Source organism: Equus quagga, chromosome 9, assembly GCF_021613505.1.
Source record: "Equus quagga isolate Etosha38 chromosome 9, UCLA_HA_Equagga_1.0, whole genome shotgun sequence".
Classification (NCBI taxonomy): Eukaryota; Metazoa; Chordata; class Mammalia; order Perissodactyla; family Equidae; genus Equus; species Equus quagga.
Genome location: NC_060275.1, coordinates 779,150 through 799,985, shown reverse-complemented (window position 1 = coordinate 799,985; position 20,836 = coordinate 779,150). Strand labels below are relative to the sequence as shown.

Below are 20,836 nucleotides of genomic sequence, written 5' to 3'. Positions count from 1 at the left end.
CACACGCTCAGTGCCTGACACACCCGGAGCCTCACCATGCTCAGTGCCTGACATGCTCAGAGGCTCACACACCTGGAGCCTCACACACTCAGTGCCTGACACACTCAGAACCTCACACACTCAGTTCTGGACACATTCAGAGCCTCACATGCTCTGAGCCTCACACGCTCAGTGCCGGACACACTCGGAGCCTCAATGCTCACAGCCTCACATGCTCAGTGCCTGACACGCTCAGAGCCTCACATGCTTGGAGCCTCACACGCTCAGTGCCTAACACACTCAGAGCCTCACACACTCGGAACCTCACATGCTCAGTGCCTGAATCGCTGGAAGCCTCAATGCTCACAGCCTCGTTGAAAGGTTGCATGTTTTAAAGTAAGTTTAACAGTTAACAGCCATGTGTTAGAAGAAGCATAGTCTGTGTGAACAGTGATACACTTGTTTATCCTTCTTGTCTCTTACACGAGGCTAACTTTTATATATTTTTTCTAATTATAAAAATGTCACACTTGTGGAAATTTGGGAGATGTAACAAAGTATTAAAAAAGGAAAACACATGCCTGGTGTAATTTCCCCACTGAGTCAGAACCACTATTAACATTTGGTGTTTTCCTTCCAGGCTTCTTCTGTTGTGCGTGGGTGTGTCTGCGTGTGCACGTGTGTGCGCTCACACACATACGCATTATATTGCAGCTATCTTTAAACACAGGGGGATTGTGCTGTGTGTGCAGTTGGTGTACGTCGTGCGCGGTTTAGACGGTGGGTTCCTTATGGCTGTTGCAGGTGCCCTGGCACCTTCGTCGTCCTTGTTCTTTTCCTGTAGTGACTGGTCTTCCCGTCACTGTGTCTTCTTCCTTACGTCTTCCTTCTCGGTGTATTTAAGCACCACGGGGACAGTATTTTGTCACATAATTTGTCTGTTGAGCGACTTGAGGCGTATCAGCCTGTGCCCACGTCAAAACACAGACCCCTCTGGTCACTGAGAATCTACGAGAAGTGACCCCAGAGCCGCACCTGCCCTTGGGGCGCGTTGCCTCTGCCCTCTGGCACTCGGGGATTCTTGCCGCCCGTTGATGCTTGTGGCATCTCACTTTTATTGCTAAGCGCAGGGTAAGCAGAAGCCCTCTGCCTCTCCGCTCAGCGTCTCCTGTGGAGCCTGAACTGCTCTGATGCAGACTCCACGGTGGCTTGCTGTCCCTGAGGCCAGCTGCGTGTGGGGCACCAGCGATGCTCGCAGTGTCCCCTTCCATGTGGTTGAGTCCTCAGAGAACAACCCCTGACGTCCCGCCTTTTCTCTGTGTCTTCCCTGCACAACCCGTGACACTGAGGCTCGGAGTCCTGCTCAGCGAGCCAGGCCCCCGACTGTGGGCTGTGTGACCGCGGGGCCCCGTCGCCAAGAGGCAGCGCCCACATGGGGTCTGCGGCAGCGCGGTTCTGCCCGTCAGCCGCCTCTGCACCGGGGCCATCTCTTCAGGTTATTTTGATAAGAGGACGACAGGCTCAGGCAGGGACACGTGTGCATACTGCTTTTCCCAAATGAAATGAAGTTATTAAAGCAAGAAAAACATGTTGCCTGGAGCAAGTGTGGTCCCGGACGAGCCCGGAGGGGGCCTCAGGCTGGGTCCTGGCCCCTTGGCCCTGCCGGTCATGAGCCCTCAGCGGCAAGCATCTGTGCCTCAGTTTCTTCATCTTCAAAAGGAAAAGGGTGGGCCTGAGGGTCTCTTTGGTTTTCTGTTTTAACATTCTCAAGATTTCATTATTAACACGATTCGATCAATTTTGCTATTAAACGGGGTAACAAGCTACAGTCAATGCGTTTTTCCTACACATTTTCCCTACTCTTTAACTGAAATGGTGTGACAAAAAAATGAGGAAACTCCTTGGATGTGAAATCCCACCCAGCCCCCGGAAATCAGTGCACTGCCCTGCCTCCTGCAGTGTTGGTGTGTGTGGGGATGTGCCCGCGGGCTGATTCAGGCCCACGGACGCCCAGCGTGGAGCGCTGTGACTGGCAGCCTCTGCACACAGGAAGCTGGGATTCAGGCATCCTGCCCCTGCCCATTTCTTTCTCCAATCTGCTGTGCTACCCCACGGTCGCTGTTTTTATATCTGTGCTTGAAAGAGCATAATTTTTGTACAAGTGTGGCTGACTTTTATTTTAAAACATGGAAAGGAAACACAGACAATCCTGTTCCATCTGTGGGTTCGCGCTCTGCCCATCCGCCAGCTCCCCGAATCTGCTGAGTGTCGAGCTCACCCGGCGTCTTCAGTTTGGCGGAATCTGGAGTCCATGACGTGGGCTTTGGACCTTGTCTCAGAACCTGTCCCCAGAGACAGGTCTCCGGGAGCTCCTCCCCCGGGTCTCCATTACCGGTTACCTGAACATGTGTTCCTGGCTCCATCCATGAGTCAGCGAACGTGGGGCTTTTTTCAGTTTTTTGAAGGCCGCTGATCCTCTGGTTTAGGGTCGGCAGAAGTATGTGGGGTCTTCTGAAGACCTCGCCTGCTGAGTGCCAGTCAGCTCTCACCATTTGCACTCGAGGCCTCCCTCCCAGGCTGAGAAGGCTATGAAGCCCCGGCCTGCCTCCCCTGCACACACCTCCTCAGACCACCTCTCAGCTCTGGGCACACGTCAAGGACCGTGTTCCTCGCTGGCCCACGCATGACTGGCAGGCCCGGCCTCATACACGTGTGCTGTGTCACACGCAGGCTCTGTGTGGGCGGCTTCTTTGAAGCAGCCTGGGCAGTTGGAGCTGTTCACCTTTACAGAAACTCTGCCAGGCGGTCACCCCCGGGAAGGGCCCCTCCATGTGACTGCTTCAGGGCGAAGCCTGTGCAGTTGTCGCTAATGCCTCCTCCCGTCTGCTGCTTTCTCACCAGAATTCCTTGGTGGTCGAGATACCGCCGTTTCGAAATCAGAGAATCACCAGCCCCGTCCAAGTCAATTTTTATGTCTGCAACGGAAAGAGGAAGAGAAGTCAGTACCAGCACTTCACCTACCTGCCTGCCAATGGTAACGCTCTCTTTCTAACCTTAAGCGCTGAAAATGAACCAATGGGGTACTTTTTCTAAAAGATGCAGAAACGATGGGATGCTCTCTGTAAAACCACATGGTTGCATTGTACATTTAAGTTGTGTATCATCTTGTTACCAAGACCATGTCGTCGCCTCCTTCAAAAAGAAAGTGAAGCTTTCGGTGTATTTCTCTCTGTCATTTGGGGTGGGGCTGCGTGTTAGGATAATTACTGATCGTTTTGTTGGCTGCTTGCAAATACACAGCAGCCAAGGGGGAGAAAAAGTACCACTGCTTTGTGCTCGAAAGCTGCGGGGGTCTTGGTGTGTGTTTGAATTCTATCAATGTTTAAGGTGGAAAAGCAGATGGTGGTAATTATCTTGCAGGTGCCTTTAGAAATAAACCCTTGCTTTTAAGCCTAAAGGCTAGTGCCTGGATGGTTGTTAATTCACATTAACAGTTTCTGTGCGTGCTAATGCCGCAACATTCTGCCTTGAACAATTGTCTCCTGTGACTGCAGACCTTCTCAGGTCCAGGTACCTTTTTGCTCAACCAAATTGTATCCTTGTTCAGATTGTCTGTTTGTACATTTTGGGGATGGCTTCTTATGACTTAAGAAAACTTAGTTTACCTTTTCAACTTCGTAGGGTATTTTCCTAAAGAAAATACCATTGTTTGTTTTTTCACCCCTTAAACATATGGACAAGAAAGATGTGTTGCCCACGCGCCCCCAGAGCCTTGCCCGGCGCTCTGTGGCCCGTCTCTCCCCTCCTGGCCAGCCAGGAAGCGGGTAAGAGGACAGCACTGGCTCATCCTGGACTTCATTGCATTGTATGTGAGCTCAGCTATGCCAACAATCCTTCTATACTGTAGCTTTGGTTCTAAAAGCTTAAGAGAGTCATACAATTTAAGAGGGAAATTACACACTAAAAACTAATTGCAAAAGTAGTCATGTTGTTGTCTAGGTAAAATCAAGATTTTTTTGAAGGTTTCAGTTTCTTAAATGTAAAATGTCATTTACAATCGGCTAGATGATAGAAAGCCCTACAATATCTGTGTTGATATCAAACAGTTATAATTAACTGTGTTTCAGGCAAATACTAGCCATGCCTTCAAGATTTGAATAACGTGATCTTGTGTAAAGTTACCGTGTCCTGAGAGTGTACAGGGAATGGGCTGCGGACGCGGTGTGTGTGCCCGTCGGTGGCTGGGGGGCGGCTCCTGGTGCAGGTCGTTTGTTCCCTTAACCTGTGATTCCTTTTGGATTCACGTGGTCTGTCCAGCTTCTGCTTCGTGCATCCTGCTCATTCTTGGAACAAGGTACAATGTGTCTGACAAAAGAAAATATTTAGTCTTTTTATGAAGATGTAATGATTGTGTCCTAATTAAACTTCAAACATCCTTGACCAAAAATTGAATGTTTTAAAGAAAACCCAGGCCTTATGAAGAAAGATTGTTTTCTAAAGAAGTTTAGAAAATAGCTCTAACATGAATGTTTTCTGTAATCCCTGCTCCAAGTTTCTATAGTGCTGAGCATTAACACAGACTGACCAAGTGTCAGAGGGAGAAGGGGCCTCTCTTACAGGTGGGAGGATGCGGGACCCCAAAGGAAGTGTCACTGAGACCATGGGGCCATGCTGTCCAGGTGCCATTGCATCTCCCCGACCCTGCAGCAGCCTTTCAGTCCTGCGCAATCTCACTCCTACAGGGCTCTGATCTGCCCTCCGCCCCAGCACCTCCGTCCCCGTGCTCCCCATCGGCCCCAGTACTTCCGTCCTCTCTACTCTAAGGGACATCCCACCTGGACCCCTGTCCCTATAGTTGGTCCCAGCTCTGCCCACAGAGCCATCATCCGTCCCATCTGAGCAGTGACTCGTCTGGCTCTCTGTGGCCTGTACTTGCCCTGCCTTTCCAGTGGTGTGAGGCCTGCTTTCATCAGTCCCTAGCCTCCCTTCATCACTTCTCTTCTTGCAACGTGCTCCAGCTCCACCGAGCCTGAGGCGTCCCTGCTGCCAGCCCCTGGGAGCGCCCCTGGCCCACCCTGCCCTCCCAGGTGGTGCGTCCCCATGTCTGCCATGCCCCAGGGGCTGTGATCACACCAGTACGCCACTAGACTGTGAGCTCCTGAGAGCAGGGACCTCAGCCAGCACCTGACTCCATGCCGAATCGTGGGAGGCTGTCCTTACATGGTTTTTACAATAAATAAATGAACGACTGAAAAGCTGGACCTCAGTTACCGGTGTTCGGTTTGTTTTTCTTTGCTGCACACACGACCTTCTTCAACTCTGGGGCTGAGTCCACTCGCTGGCTGACCCAGGTGCGAGCAGGTGTGAGGACCTGCGCTCTGAGTGCCGGTGCACGCGCGTCCTGGAGGCTGCCAAGGGGAGGTCTCCCACCCTCATGGAGACGGGATCGCCAACTCTGGGTTCAGAGGACGTGTTGCGGGTAGCCGACAGCTCTGCAGGTGGACCAGGGTGCGATTTTTCCTCTGGGTTCTGCCGCTGTGTTAACATGAGCCATGTGTCTGCCACAGGCGCGCTCACATCTGACAGCGACCTCGGCAGAAACCAGCCGTGGGAGGCGTTGTTCTTATTTACATGGGCAAATTCTTTTTAAGGTTGCAAAATGTGCTGTTGAAATGAATGAGACAATGGAAATAAACACATTTAAACCCTACCCGTGAAATTCAGTTTCACGTGTAAATATGTACAATCAAGTCTCATTTTAGACTTTCCCTCAGGTCAGGTGTCAGTAAGACGACAGCATGGCGCCGTGTCTCCTCCTGCCTCTCAGAGGTGACCTGAGGACCAGTGCCTTGGGAAGGGCCCTGCTGCCACACAAAACTGCCCACACGCCGGGCCGGGCCTTGCCACCCGGGTGCAGGCCCCTGGGAGTGTCAGGTGTTGGAAGTGAAAAGCCCGGAGTCTGCTGCTCAGGGGCAGGGTGAGAAGGGCCACTCTGTTGTCACCTTCCGTTGCCTCCTCCCCTTCTTGTCTCAGCTCTGACGTGACCTTGTGATGACTCGACAACAGATGCCCCCGACCCTGTTGGCCCAGTCACGTTTCAGGGTCCCTGTCGGTTGGTCAGACTGGAAGACAGTCTGGAGGCAGAGCACCTCTGGGCTCTGGTGGGGCTGGCCTCTTCGCGCCCAGGACATTGGGGTCCCTATCCCTCTCCAGCGGCGGCCGAGTATTTAACGGGAGGAAAGTCTCCAGTCGAATGTAAGACTGCGAGCAGAGTGTGCACAGCGAATTGGAAACTCCCCGCCGTCACCTGGCATCCCGGGGTAGCAATCAAGTGCAGAAAGTGAGAATTCTAGAAGAGACTGCAAAACGACACATAGGCAGCAGGAGAGGTTTTCTTGTCTCTTGCCTGTCACCATTTGTGTTTAGCAGTACTCAGTGCCGTCTTCTCAGAGGAGGCTTCTCTAGAGGCGTCTCTAGCCGTGCCGTGTGGGCTGAGGGGAGCCCTGGAGCCGAGCACGAGACAGACTCTGCCGGGAACAGTTAGGCCTGAGAGGTGCTGCCAGCTTGTCAGTTGAAGTTAAAGACAGACAGGAGGCTGACCTGGGGGAGCGGCTCCAGATCTGGGGGGGCAGACGAACGTCCACATCAGCTGTGGCTCCCAGGCTCGCGTTCCAGACGGCTGACCCGGGCGCAGGCAGGGCAGGCAGGAGCCCACACAAGAAAGAATCCCAGGTCACGACGTCACAACTGTGCACCAAGGCCCAGACGGCTTCCAAGTGAGGAAATAAATCGTGACAACTTATTGGGCCCTGGAGAGTCTGTCTTTGCGTCTGAGATGTTTTTAGTCGGTTTCCCAGAAATGCCCGTGATGGCACCTGGGCCCCCTGCCCACCGTCACTCACAGCTGTGCAGGTGAGGGTCCTGGAGCTTCACTTGCATCAGCCAGGAGAGCCTTGGGGACCCCTGGCCCGCCCGCACACACCTCTGTCGGGGCTCCCCGAGTGGCCAGGACTCTGCCCGGGTACCTGCTTGCCCTTCACGGATGAACAGACCTGAAGAAGGTCGTGTGATGGCGGCCGCCCAGCTTGCACACTTCTCTAAAAGCCCACTCGGGACTGTGGGAAGGAGAAAACCTCAACCCGCTTGGAAGGGACGCTGACCAGGGACAAAGGTGCCCCAGGACAGTGGGTCCCTGGCCTGCCCGGGCTCTCTGCTCCTCTTTGTGGATTGGACGTTAGCGGGCTGGGGAACGAGCTTCGGGAAGAGGTGCAGGAGGACATCGTGCTTCCCCTGCTCATCGTTAGTGAGAGAATCCATGGTCACGTTCGTTAATAATTGTCCTGGGTGATGCCCTGATTCAGAGGGAGAACGGGGAGCAGAGTCACTGTTCTCTGGCTTGTTATTAAGTCTGGAAATAAGACTAGTGGGAGAAATCAGTGAGAGAGGAGCCGGTGTGCGAGGCGGGAGTGGCAGGGACAGAGCGAAGTGCTGGGCACGCCATCACCCCTGTGGCGGCCAGAGCAGCGGTGTGGTGTGGGCAGCGGGCAGAGGGGGGTCGCTGTGCAGGGCTCCCCCAGGTACGGCAGCTCGTGGGGCTGTCATCCACGGCCCGAACAGCTAACATCTGGTTAGGGACTTGCATGCCTCAAGTTTCTGCGGATCCCAGAGCAGGGGCTGCCGCGAGGAACCGGCTTTGAGCAGCCTGCAGACTCAAGGGCCCCGCGAGGCCGCTGGCCAAGCGCCCCGAGGGCAACGACGGCAGCTCTCGGTTCTGTGGCACGCGGGCTGGATCCTACTCTCAGGGGCGGCCGGAGTCTGTGGCCGGGATCTCGGACTGGCCGCCTTCCAGTTGCCCTGGGCAGCCCGGTGGCCTCGTCTTTACAGCAAGCTTTGGGTTTACCTGTTCCACTGAGCGTTTGGCTCGTTTTTTCCCAAGTCCCTTGTATCAAAGTTTAATCTCACAGCCATCGAATCAGGATGGGTGCTGGCAGTGACTCAGAAAGCCGCTGAGCTCCTGCTGGGGAAAGCATGACGGCCAGGCCAGCCGAAGGCTTTGTGAGCCTCCTCTACCTTCCAGACCCTCCTTGCACTCCTCCTGCAGCCCCTGGCCCCTCACCCCAGATTAGGTGGGAGGGCAGCCCTCTGACAGGCTCCTCACAGCCAGGCCTCGCCTGGGCATTGACTCGTAACGTCCCCTGTTTTATACAGAAACGGGCTTGCTCACATTCCAAGCTCGCTGAGGCCAAGGCTTCTGAGGACACTGCTGTCCACGCCGTCCCCTTGCGCAGTATCCCTACAAGGGCTCTGTGTGGCACGTGACCACGTGGTCCTCCACCCTGCAGCCCTGCGGGCGGGTATTCTCATCTCCATCTGATGGGAGCGGTAGAGACTCAGGCGGGGGAGCCGAGCGTGTCCACAGTGGGGTCTCGCTCCCGGCCAGCGCCTGAACCCTCGGGTCAAGGCCTGGCCTTCCCTCCATCGCAGAAAGCTTGTGGCTTTCCACAAAAGCAGATTATGCTGACCTTTCTAACCCATGGGTGTGGGGATTAGAAGGTTCCAGGTGGCCAAGGGGTGTCAATTTTGGGAACTCCAGCTCCCCCAAAGCTCCCTTCCAAAGGCGAATAAAGCCGAGCGGTAGCAGGTGGGAGGCGGGAGGGTGATGGGGCAGGAGGAGACGCCGTCCCAGCTTGCCCGAGGAGGTGCCGCCCTCGCTTCCTGCAGGGCCTCCCGTGACCTCAGGACGGTCAGCTGGCAGGCTGGCTGTGGTCAAGGGCATAGCTGGTCCCTGTGGATGTTCTGGAACATTCTGGAACAGCTGTGTGATAACCTCGTTGCCGAGTGAGCGTGTCGGTGGTGGAGCGGGGCCGGCGCACAGCTGTGAGCGTCGGGCATTGTGCAAGACGCTTTGATGTGCCTGCTCGTCAGAGCCTCCCAGAACCCGGGAGAGGCTGCTTTCATTAAGTCCCCGATTTTACTGGCTCGCTCACTCTTCCACCCAAAAGATGAGGCGCTAGTGTTTTAATTTCTCTTTCCACATTTTAAACCTGATGTGACAGGCGACGGGAACCAGCTGCCCACGTGTAGCAGGATGCTGACTCCTCCCAGCCCATGGAGCCAGCCAATGCCCTGGGAGGGGTGTACGTCCCACTCAGGCCCCCCAGGAGGAGCAAGTGAGGACAAGGCCAGTCCGGGATGGACGGCGTAACTGGTCAGGGTTCAGTGGGGGTCAGGCAGAAGTTTGGAAGCTGTCCGCCATTTCTGGGGAGGGTTGGCTCTCCATGTAGGCCGTTCCTACAGCGCCGGATTCGAATTCCGTTTCCTCCATCGCCTTCGCGGCCTCAGCTTCTAACGTGCATTCTGGTCTGCGTGTCGCTGACCTGCCAGGAAATGGTCAGGTTTGGTGGTGGGTGAGCTCCCCAAAGGCTGGAAGACAGACTCAAATTAAAGGCGAATCGGGGAGGCCTCGACCTCTGAGAGCTGACCTGGCCTCGATGTCTGGTCAGACGTCTTGACCAGCAGGCATGCCTGAGCCTCTTGGCCCCATGGAGGGTCAGCCGCAGGCATGGGCTTTGGACGCGGGTCGGTTGCTCCTGAAGAGGTTGGGGGAGTGGAGGAGAGGGGGCAGAGCGTGGGGACGGTGTTGGGGTCTGGCCCCTGTGGCAGACAGGGAGGCCCGTGCCCAGAGCGGGTGGGGCTGGGGGCGACAGGGGCCGGGAACCGAGGACGGTCCCTCTCGGAATCCAGCCCTGGCTCACAGCAGCGCCGTGGAGACGAAGGGGCAGGAGGCTGGTTTTGTTTAGAAACCCCAGGCCATGAGCCACCAGAAGTAAAAGGCAGCCTGAGTGTGCAGTGAGGCCGGACACCCAAGAAGTCTGGGCCCCGACGCTCGAAGAGAAGACCTGACAAGCTCTGGCGACTTGGGGCGTGAGGGCTGGTCCCACGACTGGCGGGCACAGCGAGGTGGGCTCAGCGTGGGCTCAGGAGGCCGCCCCAGCACGGCTCCCTGGGCTGGGACCAGAACCCGCCCTCGAGGCGCAGCTGCTTGGATGCAAACCACCGGGAGGATGAGTCATGTTCCCTTCAAATGCAGTTTTGGCAATTATTGGGTGAAACCCGATCGATGTATTTTTTGGCTCGTGTGGTCTGTTTTGACCGTATCTGCCATCAGCCTAATTGGGTAATAATCAGATCCCCACGTAACCGAACCTGTAGAAGATCGGGGCCGGTGCACACCTGCAACCACAGGGCTGGCCCACACATGGTGACACTGCCTCATGCACCCCTTTCTGACTGCTGGCGTCAGAGCCGTCCCGTCACTTCCCATCTGTGAGCCCTTGGTCACTGGGCCTCTCTGTGCCCGCTGAGCCTTCGCAAACAGGTAGATGATGCAAGGACCATGTGAGATCACGGCTGTTCCTAGCCACCTGGTCAGGTCGGCGTAGTGAGCAGCTGCCCGGAGCTGAGATTTCAGTCCTGAGGGCTGTGGTCTTTGCAGTTGGAACCAGAGAACCGTGCCTCCCCAGGAACCTGGAGTGTGCGGTGTAGACTCTGGGTAAGCTGTGTGGGAAAGACAGCGAGCGTGCTCTCAGGAAAAGGGGATGAAATCCTGAACTGAAATGCCCTCTGCTTTCCCACATGGCCTATGGGTGGGTGTGAATCCGCTCAGCCGCTGATTCACCCACCCCCTGACCCGATCCAGAGCTCACTCTTGGCTCTGGACACAGAGAAATGACGCGTCTTTGCCCCTAGGGGCTGGCAGTTCAGGTGGGTCCACTCACTTTTCCTTTCTCGTTATTTCAAAAAAGTCGTGCCCTGGAGTTATCGTTTCTGGGTGTTTATATTGATGGTAAAACGTGGGCCTTAATGTCATGAACAAACACAAGACAATCTGATCTTTGTTTTCCGGGGCTTGGAACAAAACCCCCTTTGTCCAGGACTGTGGCAGGTACCTGGGAAAGTAATCCAAGTTGCAGCCATTGAGAGCACTTAGAAAATGTGCGTGTACAATGAGAAGGGAAATTATTAGGAATAATTCCTCGGTTGCGTATGGCACCTTCAACTTTCGGGTCGTTTTAGCATGTGTTATGTCACTTGGTCCCGTTATGAACTCACAACCAGATGTTGTTGCAGACAAAGACAGGGAATCTACAACAGGATCAGGCCGCCGTGACAGAATCCGCCAGACGGGGCCTCAGACCACAGATGTTCACGGCTCATGGCTCACGGCTCTGGAGGCTGGAGTCTGAGATCGGGGTCCCGGCAGGGTCAGAGTCCGGTGAGGACCCTACTCCAGGTGCTGACACCGCCTTCTGTCTGTGAGCACACATGGTAGACAGAGAACGAGATCTTTCTTCCTCTTCTTATGACCACGACCTCGTCAGATCAGAGCCCCTTTAGGACCTCAATTAACCTTAATCACCTCCTGAAGGCCCCATCTCCAAATAGTCACTCTGGGGTTAGGCTTTAGCTGTGAATCTGGGGACACAGTTCGGTCAGCAGTGATATCTCTGGCTTGTCCAAGGCCAAGAGCTGGGCGTGCCCCGAGGCCGCCCCCTGGCCCCCACTTCTCCTGGGCCAGCAGCTTGGAAACAAGAGGGGTACCTCAGTAGCCCCTGTGTGTGGAGGGGGCTCAGTGCCAGCCGCTGTGGTACTGATGCTCGTGTGTACCCCTCACCATCCTGTAGGCGGATGTTGTCTCTGTCTTGGAGCTGAGACACTGGGGCCCACCGAAGTTACATAATCAGCCCCAAGGCCACGCGGCTGGCAGGCGGCCACAGGACTTAAGCCTGGCTCGCCCAGCGGCCATAATCTGGAGCCCTTTCTCACTCTGCGTCTACTTGTGAGCGAGGTGTGCACAGACGGATCTCGTCCCTGTGGCTACAATCCATCCGCGTGTGCAGGAGAAGTGCGCTTAGGCTGCACGTGCAGGGAGAGTGTTTAAAGAAAATGCACAGGTGAACGTGTCTGCTGCTTTATTTGGGCAGCTTTGGGGTTGGCGAGCTTCTCGTACACTCTTTATTCTTTTATCCTTCATTCTTCAGAATCTGGCGCTGTGCTAGGTACCAGGGTACAAATGTCAGGAAAATTTTGGACTCCGGGAACTCACAAAATAGTTTGGCACTTCCTGTTTATTTAAAGTGCCAGCCTGTTCCTCTGGACAACACAGTTGGACTCGCGAGTGCCGACACTCTGTGGCCTGTCCCCATGCGCCTCCATTGCAAACGGAAGGGATGCCTGTCTTCCTCCACCACAGAGCCGGGGCCCGCTGGGCTAGAGGGTTGGCTCAAGTCATCTCGGAACTGGATTCCTTGGCAGTGCCCTTCAGTGAGAGGAGAGGATGTCTCAGACTGCGACCAGACACGTGGTTCCTCTGTCCGTGTTTGGTCCTGATCTGTGCACGAGCCCTGGATGGATGGTGTGAGAGGAGCCCAGATGGTGTCCACCTCGCAGCTCCCACATCACCTGTCTGCCTAGGGAAGGTGGTCATGCGCATTCGGCATTCGACAGCCGATGAACAAAGCCTCATCCCGGTGACAGCCCACTGGCCTCCAGACCCGACTTCGCTCCCGGGCAGGAACCACGCACGTGGCCCTCAACCCCCCAGGGAGCTGGCCTGGCCCCTGTCTTTCGTCTCAGTGGGATCTCACGGTTCAAGGCAAGGTGGGAACCAGGGGCTTTGGTTCTGCCCTGGACCCTGTTGCAGGCCTGCGGAGTCGCTGTCAGCTTAGGGCTCTGGCCGCCCCCATGCTGTTCACCTGCTGAGACAGCTGGTGTGGCTGTTTGCAGAGTACACCAAGGCCCTGGGTGACAGTGGGCGCAGAAATCAACCATTCATTGCCATTTAGGGAGGCCTGGATGCCCTGCGGGTACCCAGGCTTGGCTGGGCATTCGCCAGCTCCATGTCCAGGGACGCATTCCGGGGTGTTTCAGAAGGGTGTCTGGGGGCCGCGCCTGGGGAGCCGCGTGTCCACCGGGCCCAAGCCCCAGCAGAGCAGGCACACGCTCACTTCTGGACTGCGTGAGACACGCCGGCATGGCCTGCTCGCTGGGCCGGAGTGCTGTGCCCACAGCTGCACACCAGGAGTGGATCCCGAGGGGAGGTGAGGTCAGACGGGCATGGGGTCAGCTGATTTGAAAAGGCCCCAGCCTACCCTGGGTGAAGAGGAGTTGGGGCTCAGGCAGGGCTCTGCTCTGCGCTCACGGACGGGAGCCCTGAGGGCTGGCGCCGCCTCATTACAAGGGCCCCTCCCTCTTGCCGTTGCAACATGGCTTTCTTCAAGTGAGGCCATGAGGGTTCTGGAAGGCTCTTCGGCCCACAGGCTGCTGTTGCAGGGGCTGCGGGTGAGGTGGGGGTCCTGGGGAGAGGCTGGCTCCTCCTCTCACGGTGTGTGTCCACTGATGGCCAGGAATGCCATCTGCCCTCGACAGGGAGAGAAGACCCACGGCAGGGAGAGAAGACTCGCAGCCTGGCCTGGAGGTGCGAGTCCAGGTGCTGGGACGACCCTCCCAGGGCTCATGTCCCTGACCCTACAGCCACAGGGGCAGAAACTTGGAGGCTCCTGCGGTGAGAAGCTCGTGTCGGACACACAGTGGGCCTCAGTGCCTGTGACGGAGGACACGGAGCGCATGGCCTGGAGCTGAGGGCAGCGTTGCTGTCGGTCCGCACACACGGGCTCGACGGACGGCAGTCACTGCTCTGTGCTGGGCATGAGCCATTCGGTGGTGGACGCCTGCGCGCTCCGACAGCAGCTTGATTTTTCCATGAGAACATGCTTTGTGAGCGACAGCCGGCCTTACAGATTAGCGTTAAGCTTTCACACTTTTGCTTTCTGTAATAAATTAGACTCTAGGTTCCTGGCTTGGGTGATGTGGTGTTCTTCGGCGCGCCGTGGCTGGTCTCCTGTTACCCCCCGCCCAGGCCAGCGCCGCGCACAGCAGAGCTGGTAACCAGACATTGCGTCACACTGAGCTTCAGGCCGGGAAGGAAACTGCTCCCGGCCGTGGACGAGATCCCGCCGGCGGCTCCCCCCGAGAGGCAGCGGCACCACCCCCAGCCCTGCGCAGGATGCGTCCTCGTTCTCCTCACTAATAGGAAACAGGAGGCATCTTCTCGGTGGCTTTGCTGCAGAGGGGGTTCATTTCCTTTGAATCCCACACGAGAATGCAGTTCAGACGCGACCCAGCCGCCGGGCATTGGTGCCTTCAGGCTCCCGTGCGTGCCGTGGGAGCAGCGTCGTCGTGCCTTCAGTCTTCAGAGGGGGTGTCCGTATTTTCCAAGTTGTCACCCGTCCACAGGGCCTGGGCAGCTTAGGCCTGCCCCACGTCTAGTTGTCTGCCTGTAGTCAGCAGTTTATCCTGGAACTCCCCACCTGGTGCCAAATCATTAGGGTTTCTGTCCTTGCCTCTCCTCAGCGACCCTCTGTCCCTGGGTTGTGTGGAGCCCCCGGGTGGGCAGGGTGGGGATTGTCTCCATTAAGCACGCACAAGTTTATTCCCAAAGGGAGCCTGTGGCGTGGCCTCACGCTGGGCTCACAGAGGGTGGGGATCAGGCCCTGGGCGCTGCAGGCGCAGGGAGGGATGTCTGAGCGGAGGAGGCTGCCTGGGAAGGACCCAGAAGGCCAGGCAGCCTGATGGCTTCAGCCCCATGTGGACTCTCCACCCGCTAGAGGCACAATGGTGGGTCTGGACGCCATGGGAAGGTGACGCATTTCCTGTACCCTCCCTTCACACCCCTAGCTTGGGGCGGCCTGTGCAGGGGCCCCTGCGTGATCATTTTCTGAGACTTTCCCAGAAGGATCCCAGGGAACCGAGTGATGTGGGAGTTAATGCCAGTGCCACCGACGGCTTTAAACAGGTCGTAAACGACAGACACTCTTAACGGCCCGCAGCAAGCAGACGGACGCCGGCTCACTCCTGCACACCCGGAGGAGACTCGGCTCGGTCTCTGGCCGGTTTCAGGAGTCACTGGTCTGGCCCTGTGCACCCCCCACGTGACAGGTAGCTCTCGCTGGCTGGCACTTCCCAGGCAGCTGCTCCTTTCGTGTGTGCAGAGCAGACGGGGCGGGAGTTCTTAAAGGGCTCGGGGGACACTGTAGGAGAGACACGAGCTGGTCCTTGAGCCTGAAAATCCAGCGCAGTGCAGAGAGGATCCCAACAGGGTTTTAATTTAATCTGCCAGACTTATATATTTTTTTAAGATCACGAGCTCTGGAAGTTACCACACTCGTATAGAATTTAACCATTGCTGTTCTGGACGCCAGCGTTTCACACAAGCATCTTCCCACAGGAAGGCCTGGTTCCACGGGGGCATGTGTGCTCCTGGCTGTCCCCCTCGGAAGGCGACAGCCTGTCTGCCCCTCAGGTGTGGGGGTCTCTCGGCGGCTGACTTCGTCCGTTTGCCGTTTCTGGATTTACAACATGCTGGAAACAGGCCGAGGCGACTCTGCTTGGGGAATCTGGTTAGAACCTGCCCAGCCCCACTAGGCGTCTTGGGAGCTGGCCTGGGGCGCGTGCTGTCGGCACTGCTGGGCTCTGAGCCGGTGCAAGGCCGTCCCGCCTCAGCCCGAGCTTCACGGTGCTGGGGCTATGGCTGCCTGTGGAGACGTGACTTCCGGGGGTCAGGCGAGCGGGCGGCAGTGCTGTTTTCTAGTAAATGTGAGGATGTTCGTCTGGGTCTCGGCAGCGCGCTCCCTGCACAGCTGGGGGTCCAGCTCTTCAGCCCCACCCCGTCTGTGGAGGCTGCATCAGGCTGCCCGCCCGCCCCCCGGGAGCTCAGCCCCAGCAGAGGCCTCTCCTCAGAGGTCGCTTCCAAGCTGGGGCCCAGGCCGGGTGCCAGGCTCGCCGGAGAAACCCCAGGCTGTGCAGCTCCAGCCGCTGGTCACCGTGTGCAGACTGGGGCATTAAGGGAGAGTCCCCAGGGAGGTCAGGGGCTTGCGAGGTGTTGCCTGACAGACGACGCCACATGTGCGTCTGCACAGGCCTGTGGATGCAGATCTGCAGACATGCTGCGCTCAGGCGGCCTGCTCCCCTGACTGAGTGTGCCCCCTCCTCTTGCCTGGGGTCGCTGCAACGACAGATGCCCTGGGGGGACCCGTCACACCCTCCTTAAAGAGCGAGGCGCGTCCTCTTCTGATGCGCACCCTCAGCAGCCGCGGACTCCTCCAGAGACTCAGGCCGCCGCTGGCCCAGAATGTGATCCACACGGCATTAAACGCCACTCCTGAGAACACCAGCTCTTCTTGGGGTCCCTTCCACAGCCAGTGGCAGTTTTCTCTGGAACACAGTTCCCCTGGGACGCCAGCCCCTCCCCAGAGCCCGGGAAAGAGAGAGAAACCCCTTCCGCTGTGGAGGGCGTGCATGTGGCATGGGCAGGGGCTGGCGGCCGGGCAGGGTGGGGAGTCAGCGTGGCTTATGAAACCCAACCCCGTGCTCCCCACGGGCACGTGGCGTGAAGACCACCCCTCGCTCTGCCCTCTCCGCCGGGAGACCTGCCCGATCGGCCGTGCTGGGGACGCCTGAACTCCATGGGTGAGCAGCAGCGTGTCCTCTAGCCCTGGGCTGAAGCCCTGTCCGCTCTGGGCCAAACGTGATTTTCAGGCAGTGATGAGCACCGCCAGCGAGTTCCGACTGCGGTTCTGTCTGCAGGTGGCGAGGGACTCCTCCAGGGAGACCACGTGACTGCTCTGCCCTGGTGTTTTCTCCCTGCCTTCCGACCGTCAGCACCTCCGGCACCACATACCTCTGTCCTCAGTGGGCAAGGAGGACGTGCTGAAGATGGGAGGCCCGGTTGAGAACAGGGGCCGGGAGACCTCAGCATGCCAACGAGGCCAAATGAAAGAAGAGGGTTCACTGGGAATCCCCAATGCGGGAAGCTGAGGACCTGGAGATTTCAGGAGGAATTACACAGCCTGGGACCTCCCCCCTCACCTAGGCTGGAGTGTCGCCTTCATGCCAGAGGCCAGGGGCCTGGGCCAGCAGGCAGCACTTGTCCCAGGTCCCACGGCCTTGGCAGGGCGGCCGTGCTCCACCGGGAAGGGTCCATGGGGAGCCGTCTCCACGGCCTCGGGGGACCCGCGGGCGCCGTGATGGAGAGCAGACGTGCGCACCAGCTGGCTGAAGACCTCCGTTACAGACGTTCTCTCAAAATGTAGATGTGCTCCTACATAGGTAGGGAGGCAGCTGGGGCCGCACGCAGGCCCACAGGCTGTGCTTGCACGGGGCGTTCTCTCCCTGCCGTGGAGAATCCACCTGCGCACACACGTGAAGAGGTGAAAACGCGGCAAGGAGGGTCTGATGACAGCTGATTGTCCCAACCACGTTCCTCAAAGCAGCGCTGGGCGTCTGTTGGGAATGTGTGTGCGGTTCCTCGTCACTCTCAGAAGAGTCTGACCAGTGAGATGACTCCTGTAAGTGGGTGTGAGAGGAGAAGCCCATGAGGAAGCAGGACCACAGGGAGTGAGCAGGGAGGTGACACACAGCCAAGGCCAGTAGAGACCCGCACAGGCACCCCCCGCCCCCGACGCTCCCTGCAGAAACCCAGCCACCAAAGGGCCTTCTACTTCCGGTCTGCCTCCGTCGCGCCTCCCAGCCCGGCTCTCGAGGCCCCATCAGCTTCCCAGCGAGGGCCGGGTGGACGGCGGTGTAGAAGCGGTTCAGGAGCTCTGACTTCTGCCCCGGGAGCTGCGTCATCATGGGTTGTCTGTCCTTTGGACGAGGTTCATGGTCTGGGAGCGGAAGCGAGGAAGGGCGGGCAGGAGGGATGGCGGTTTTGCCTGCGGAAGAGTGTTTTCCTTTTCCAGCAGTCAGAGCCCTCTCTCCTGCGCCAGATATGCACTTATCTTTTCCGTTGGATCCTTACCCACTTCTCAGCGCCATCTTACTGTGCGTTCGAGTTCACCGAGTGTGCAGACGTTTATCAGATAGGGCGTCGGTAGCAGTAGAAATGCAGGAGGACATCCAAGTTAAAATTTTCACTTTGATTACTACAAATCCATGGGCCCTTGGGTCCAAAGCTTCTACTGCAGTTTGCAAATGGATTTTTATAGCACATTAGTGCTGGGGGTGATTCCAAGGAAAATAGTGCGCTCACTATTAGAACCAGCTGCAGCTTTCCGGAGGCGATGACTCACGCCCCTCTTCTTAATTGGGTGGGAGAACCAGGCAGGAGACACACAGGGACTCAGTCAAGTCGCTGTTTGTTTTCAGAGGGTATCCTAGCCACAAGCCCGCCCATCGCACCCATCTGCAGCTTGTGTTTATTTAACTTTTTTTTCCTTCTCACAGTTCCAATCATAAAAACAGAGCCCACCGATGACTACGAGCCTGCCCTGACCTGTGGACCAATGAGCCAGGGCCTGAGCCCGCTCCCGAAGCCGTGCTACAGCCAGCAGCTCGCCATGCCGCCCGACCCGGGCTCCTGCCTCGTGGCCGGCTTCCCGCCCTGTCCACAGAGAGGCAGCATGATGTCACCGCCGCCCAGCGCCAGCCCGAAGCTGCACGACCTTTCTTCCGCTCCCTACAGCAAGGGCATGGCCAGCCCAGGCCACAGTCACCTCGGACTTCAGCGGCCAGCCGGAGGGGTCCTCGCTGTGCAGGAGGCGCCGAGACCCGTGGGCGTGCACCCCGGCTCCCCCCAGCAGCCGCCCCCCGCCCTGCTGCAGCCACAGGTGAGTCCACAGCTGAGCAGTAGCTGTTCCCCGGGTCGCCAGCCAGCACTCTGTCCCAACAGCTCCTCCTCTCCACTGCCGTCCGGTACCCAAGAGCCGACCTGTTTGCAGTCCTGCAGCCCAACCCGCCCATCCGTGATGGGCCACCAGCAGCACCCGCCGCCGAAGGTTCCGAGAAATGAGTCTGCAGCCACCCAGCCTCTGCCGCTGCCCGAGGTGCGTGAGGACAGTAATCATAGTCTGGCCCCCATTCCCGTAACGGTCAAGCGAGAGCCTCAAGAGTTGGACCAGCTGTACCTGGATGACGGTAAGTCCCCACGCCGGAGGTGTGCGTTCAGCCTGGCGCCGTATCCGAGAGTGCAGGAGGAGGGGTGCCTGTGTATGCGTGTCTGTGCGGGAAGCACTTCCTGCTGCTGTTGGCGGCGCTGTGTGGTCACCGTGTCAGCCGCCAGCCAGCCGCATGATGCGCAGCTCTGCTCTGTGACCTTGGTCCCGGCGATGTCTGTGTCTGTAGACCCTCAGGGGACACTGTCCGGGCCATACTGGCCGGAAAGTCAGGATGCTCCGGTGTGCTGGCCACTGGTGCAGACGGTGCTGCCGGGCGCGAGCTGGGAGTTCTGTCACAAGAGGCTGCCGGGGAGCGTGGCTGCAGGCTACGCTGTCCTGTTCCTTGGCATCTTAAGAGCTTCTTTAGTTGAGAGAACAATTTTTGAACAACTGCTTAGCTAGAGGTGATTAACATTGTACCCTGCACGGCGATGTAGAAACACTTGAGTGCTGGGACAGTCTCATCAGGAGCTCGGTGAAAGGATCATAAGGCATAGGGTGGCTCCTGGTGCCGGGGGCCTTCTCCCCGTACGGCGCCCAGCTGGCTCAGGGCAGAAACGCAGTCGAAAGTGCACGTTAGGATGGCTTGGGAAGGAAGTGCCCCCAAAACACCCGTGGTCAGGATAATTGGCGTGAAAACCTGAGTACCAAGGTCTTTCTGTGAGACGATGGCAGTGACACCTCGTTGTTGTTCTCAGCGTATTTGCTCTGAGGAGTCACCCTCTCTGGACGGGTGTGGCCCCAACTGAGGGAGAGCAGAGCCCTGACTCGCGCCTTCACCACCTCAATTGCAGGTGAACCTGCCACTGGGCTGAAGCTCCGCCATCTGCTCAGTAAGAGTGGGTCCCCTTAGCACTTCGGTGCCCCACCTGGACTGTCCGTCGGGTGCCGGCCGTCAGCGGGACGTCCCGTTCCCCAGGTGTCAGTTGTTTCCTGGGCGAGCGTACAAACCGATGCCCCGGAGCAGACGCTCCTCCCCCACCGCCAGGGGACTCAGATGGAGCCTGAGAACTGGGCACACGGCCCAGGGCCCTGAAAACGCTTGCAGGGTCGAGGCCTCGCAGCCTCCTTTAGCCCTTTTGCCTAAAATAACCACCAAACGTTGTAGGCTTTTATTCCCCGCTGCAGCTCTCTCAGTAAATGTCACATTTTCTCCAAGTTTGTGTTCTGCGAGCTTCCCAGCCGCCCTGTGTCCCAAGGGGTCCTTTCTGAGGAGCATCCACTTTTGGAGCTGCTGTTGCAGAAGCAGGTGGCAGGTAGCGGGTCACCCACACTCTGTCAGCACCCATGTCCCACCAAAGGTGCGGACGTGAGCTGATCTGGGGACGCGTGAGCCTCCACGGTGGTGAAACCCGGCCGCGGCCTCTGAATGTGTCAGCGTCTGTCCCCAGCTCGGTGCCCGGGCGGGATGAGGACTCCCTCGTCTGTGCTTCACATGGCGCAGATTCCTGTCTGCGCAGGTGGGAGTGAGCCCCTGCCAAACGCCTCTCCCGCTCAGTCCTAACTTGAGGCGATGGCCTTTCAAATATTTTCTTCTGTAAATATGCAACCCTTAAACCCCAGACCTCTTCAGGGTGCACTTATGGGTTCCTAAATAATGTCAGGTTCTCCTTCCTTGCCCCCTCAGAAGTGCGGGTCACAGTGATGCTTTCTGGAGCCTCCACCCAGAATTCAGCAGCTTCTTCCCCGAGAGCCACACTCTAGCTCCATCACTGCCCGCAGCACTTCAGGAGGTTTATTGCGACCCGGGAGGAGGTGCCGGCTTCGCGTGGACATTCTGTGCTGGTTTCACGTTTCATCTCATAGTTCCTCTGAGCTCACAGCAGGCCCGTGACAACAGTCAGGACGAAGGGAGGCCATGCTTC

The 20,836-nt window shown here is 57.7% G+C and overlaps 1 protein-coding gene across 5 annotated transcripts in view; it reads left to right on the top strand.

The window, feature by feature from the left end:
• Positions 1-20,836, top strand: part of NFATC1 (nuclear factor of activated T cells 1) — a 124,682-nt gene that overhangs the window by 71,179 nt on the left and 32,667 nt on the right. For 2 of the 5 annotated variants that reach the window (XM_046671229.1, XM_046671231.1), the window contains exons 8-10: positions 2,881-3,013; positions 18,262-18,951; positions 20,599-20,690. In XM_046671229.1, coding sequence (XP_046527185.1) covers positions 2,881-3,013; positions 18,262-18,951; positions 20,599-20,675 — 900 coding nt within the window. In that variant the 3' untranslated portion in view covers positions 20,676-20,690. Of the gene's footprint in view, positions 1-2,880; positions 3,014-18,261; positions 18,952-20,598; positions 20,691-20,836 lie in introns of those variants that run through there. The other 3 variants (XM_046671232.1, XM_046671230.1, XM_046671233.1) reach the window with 3 other exon arrangements.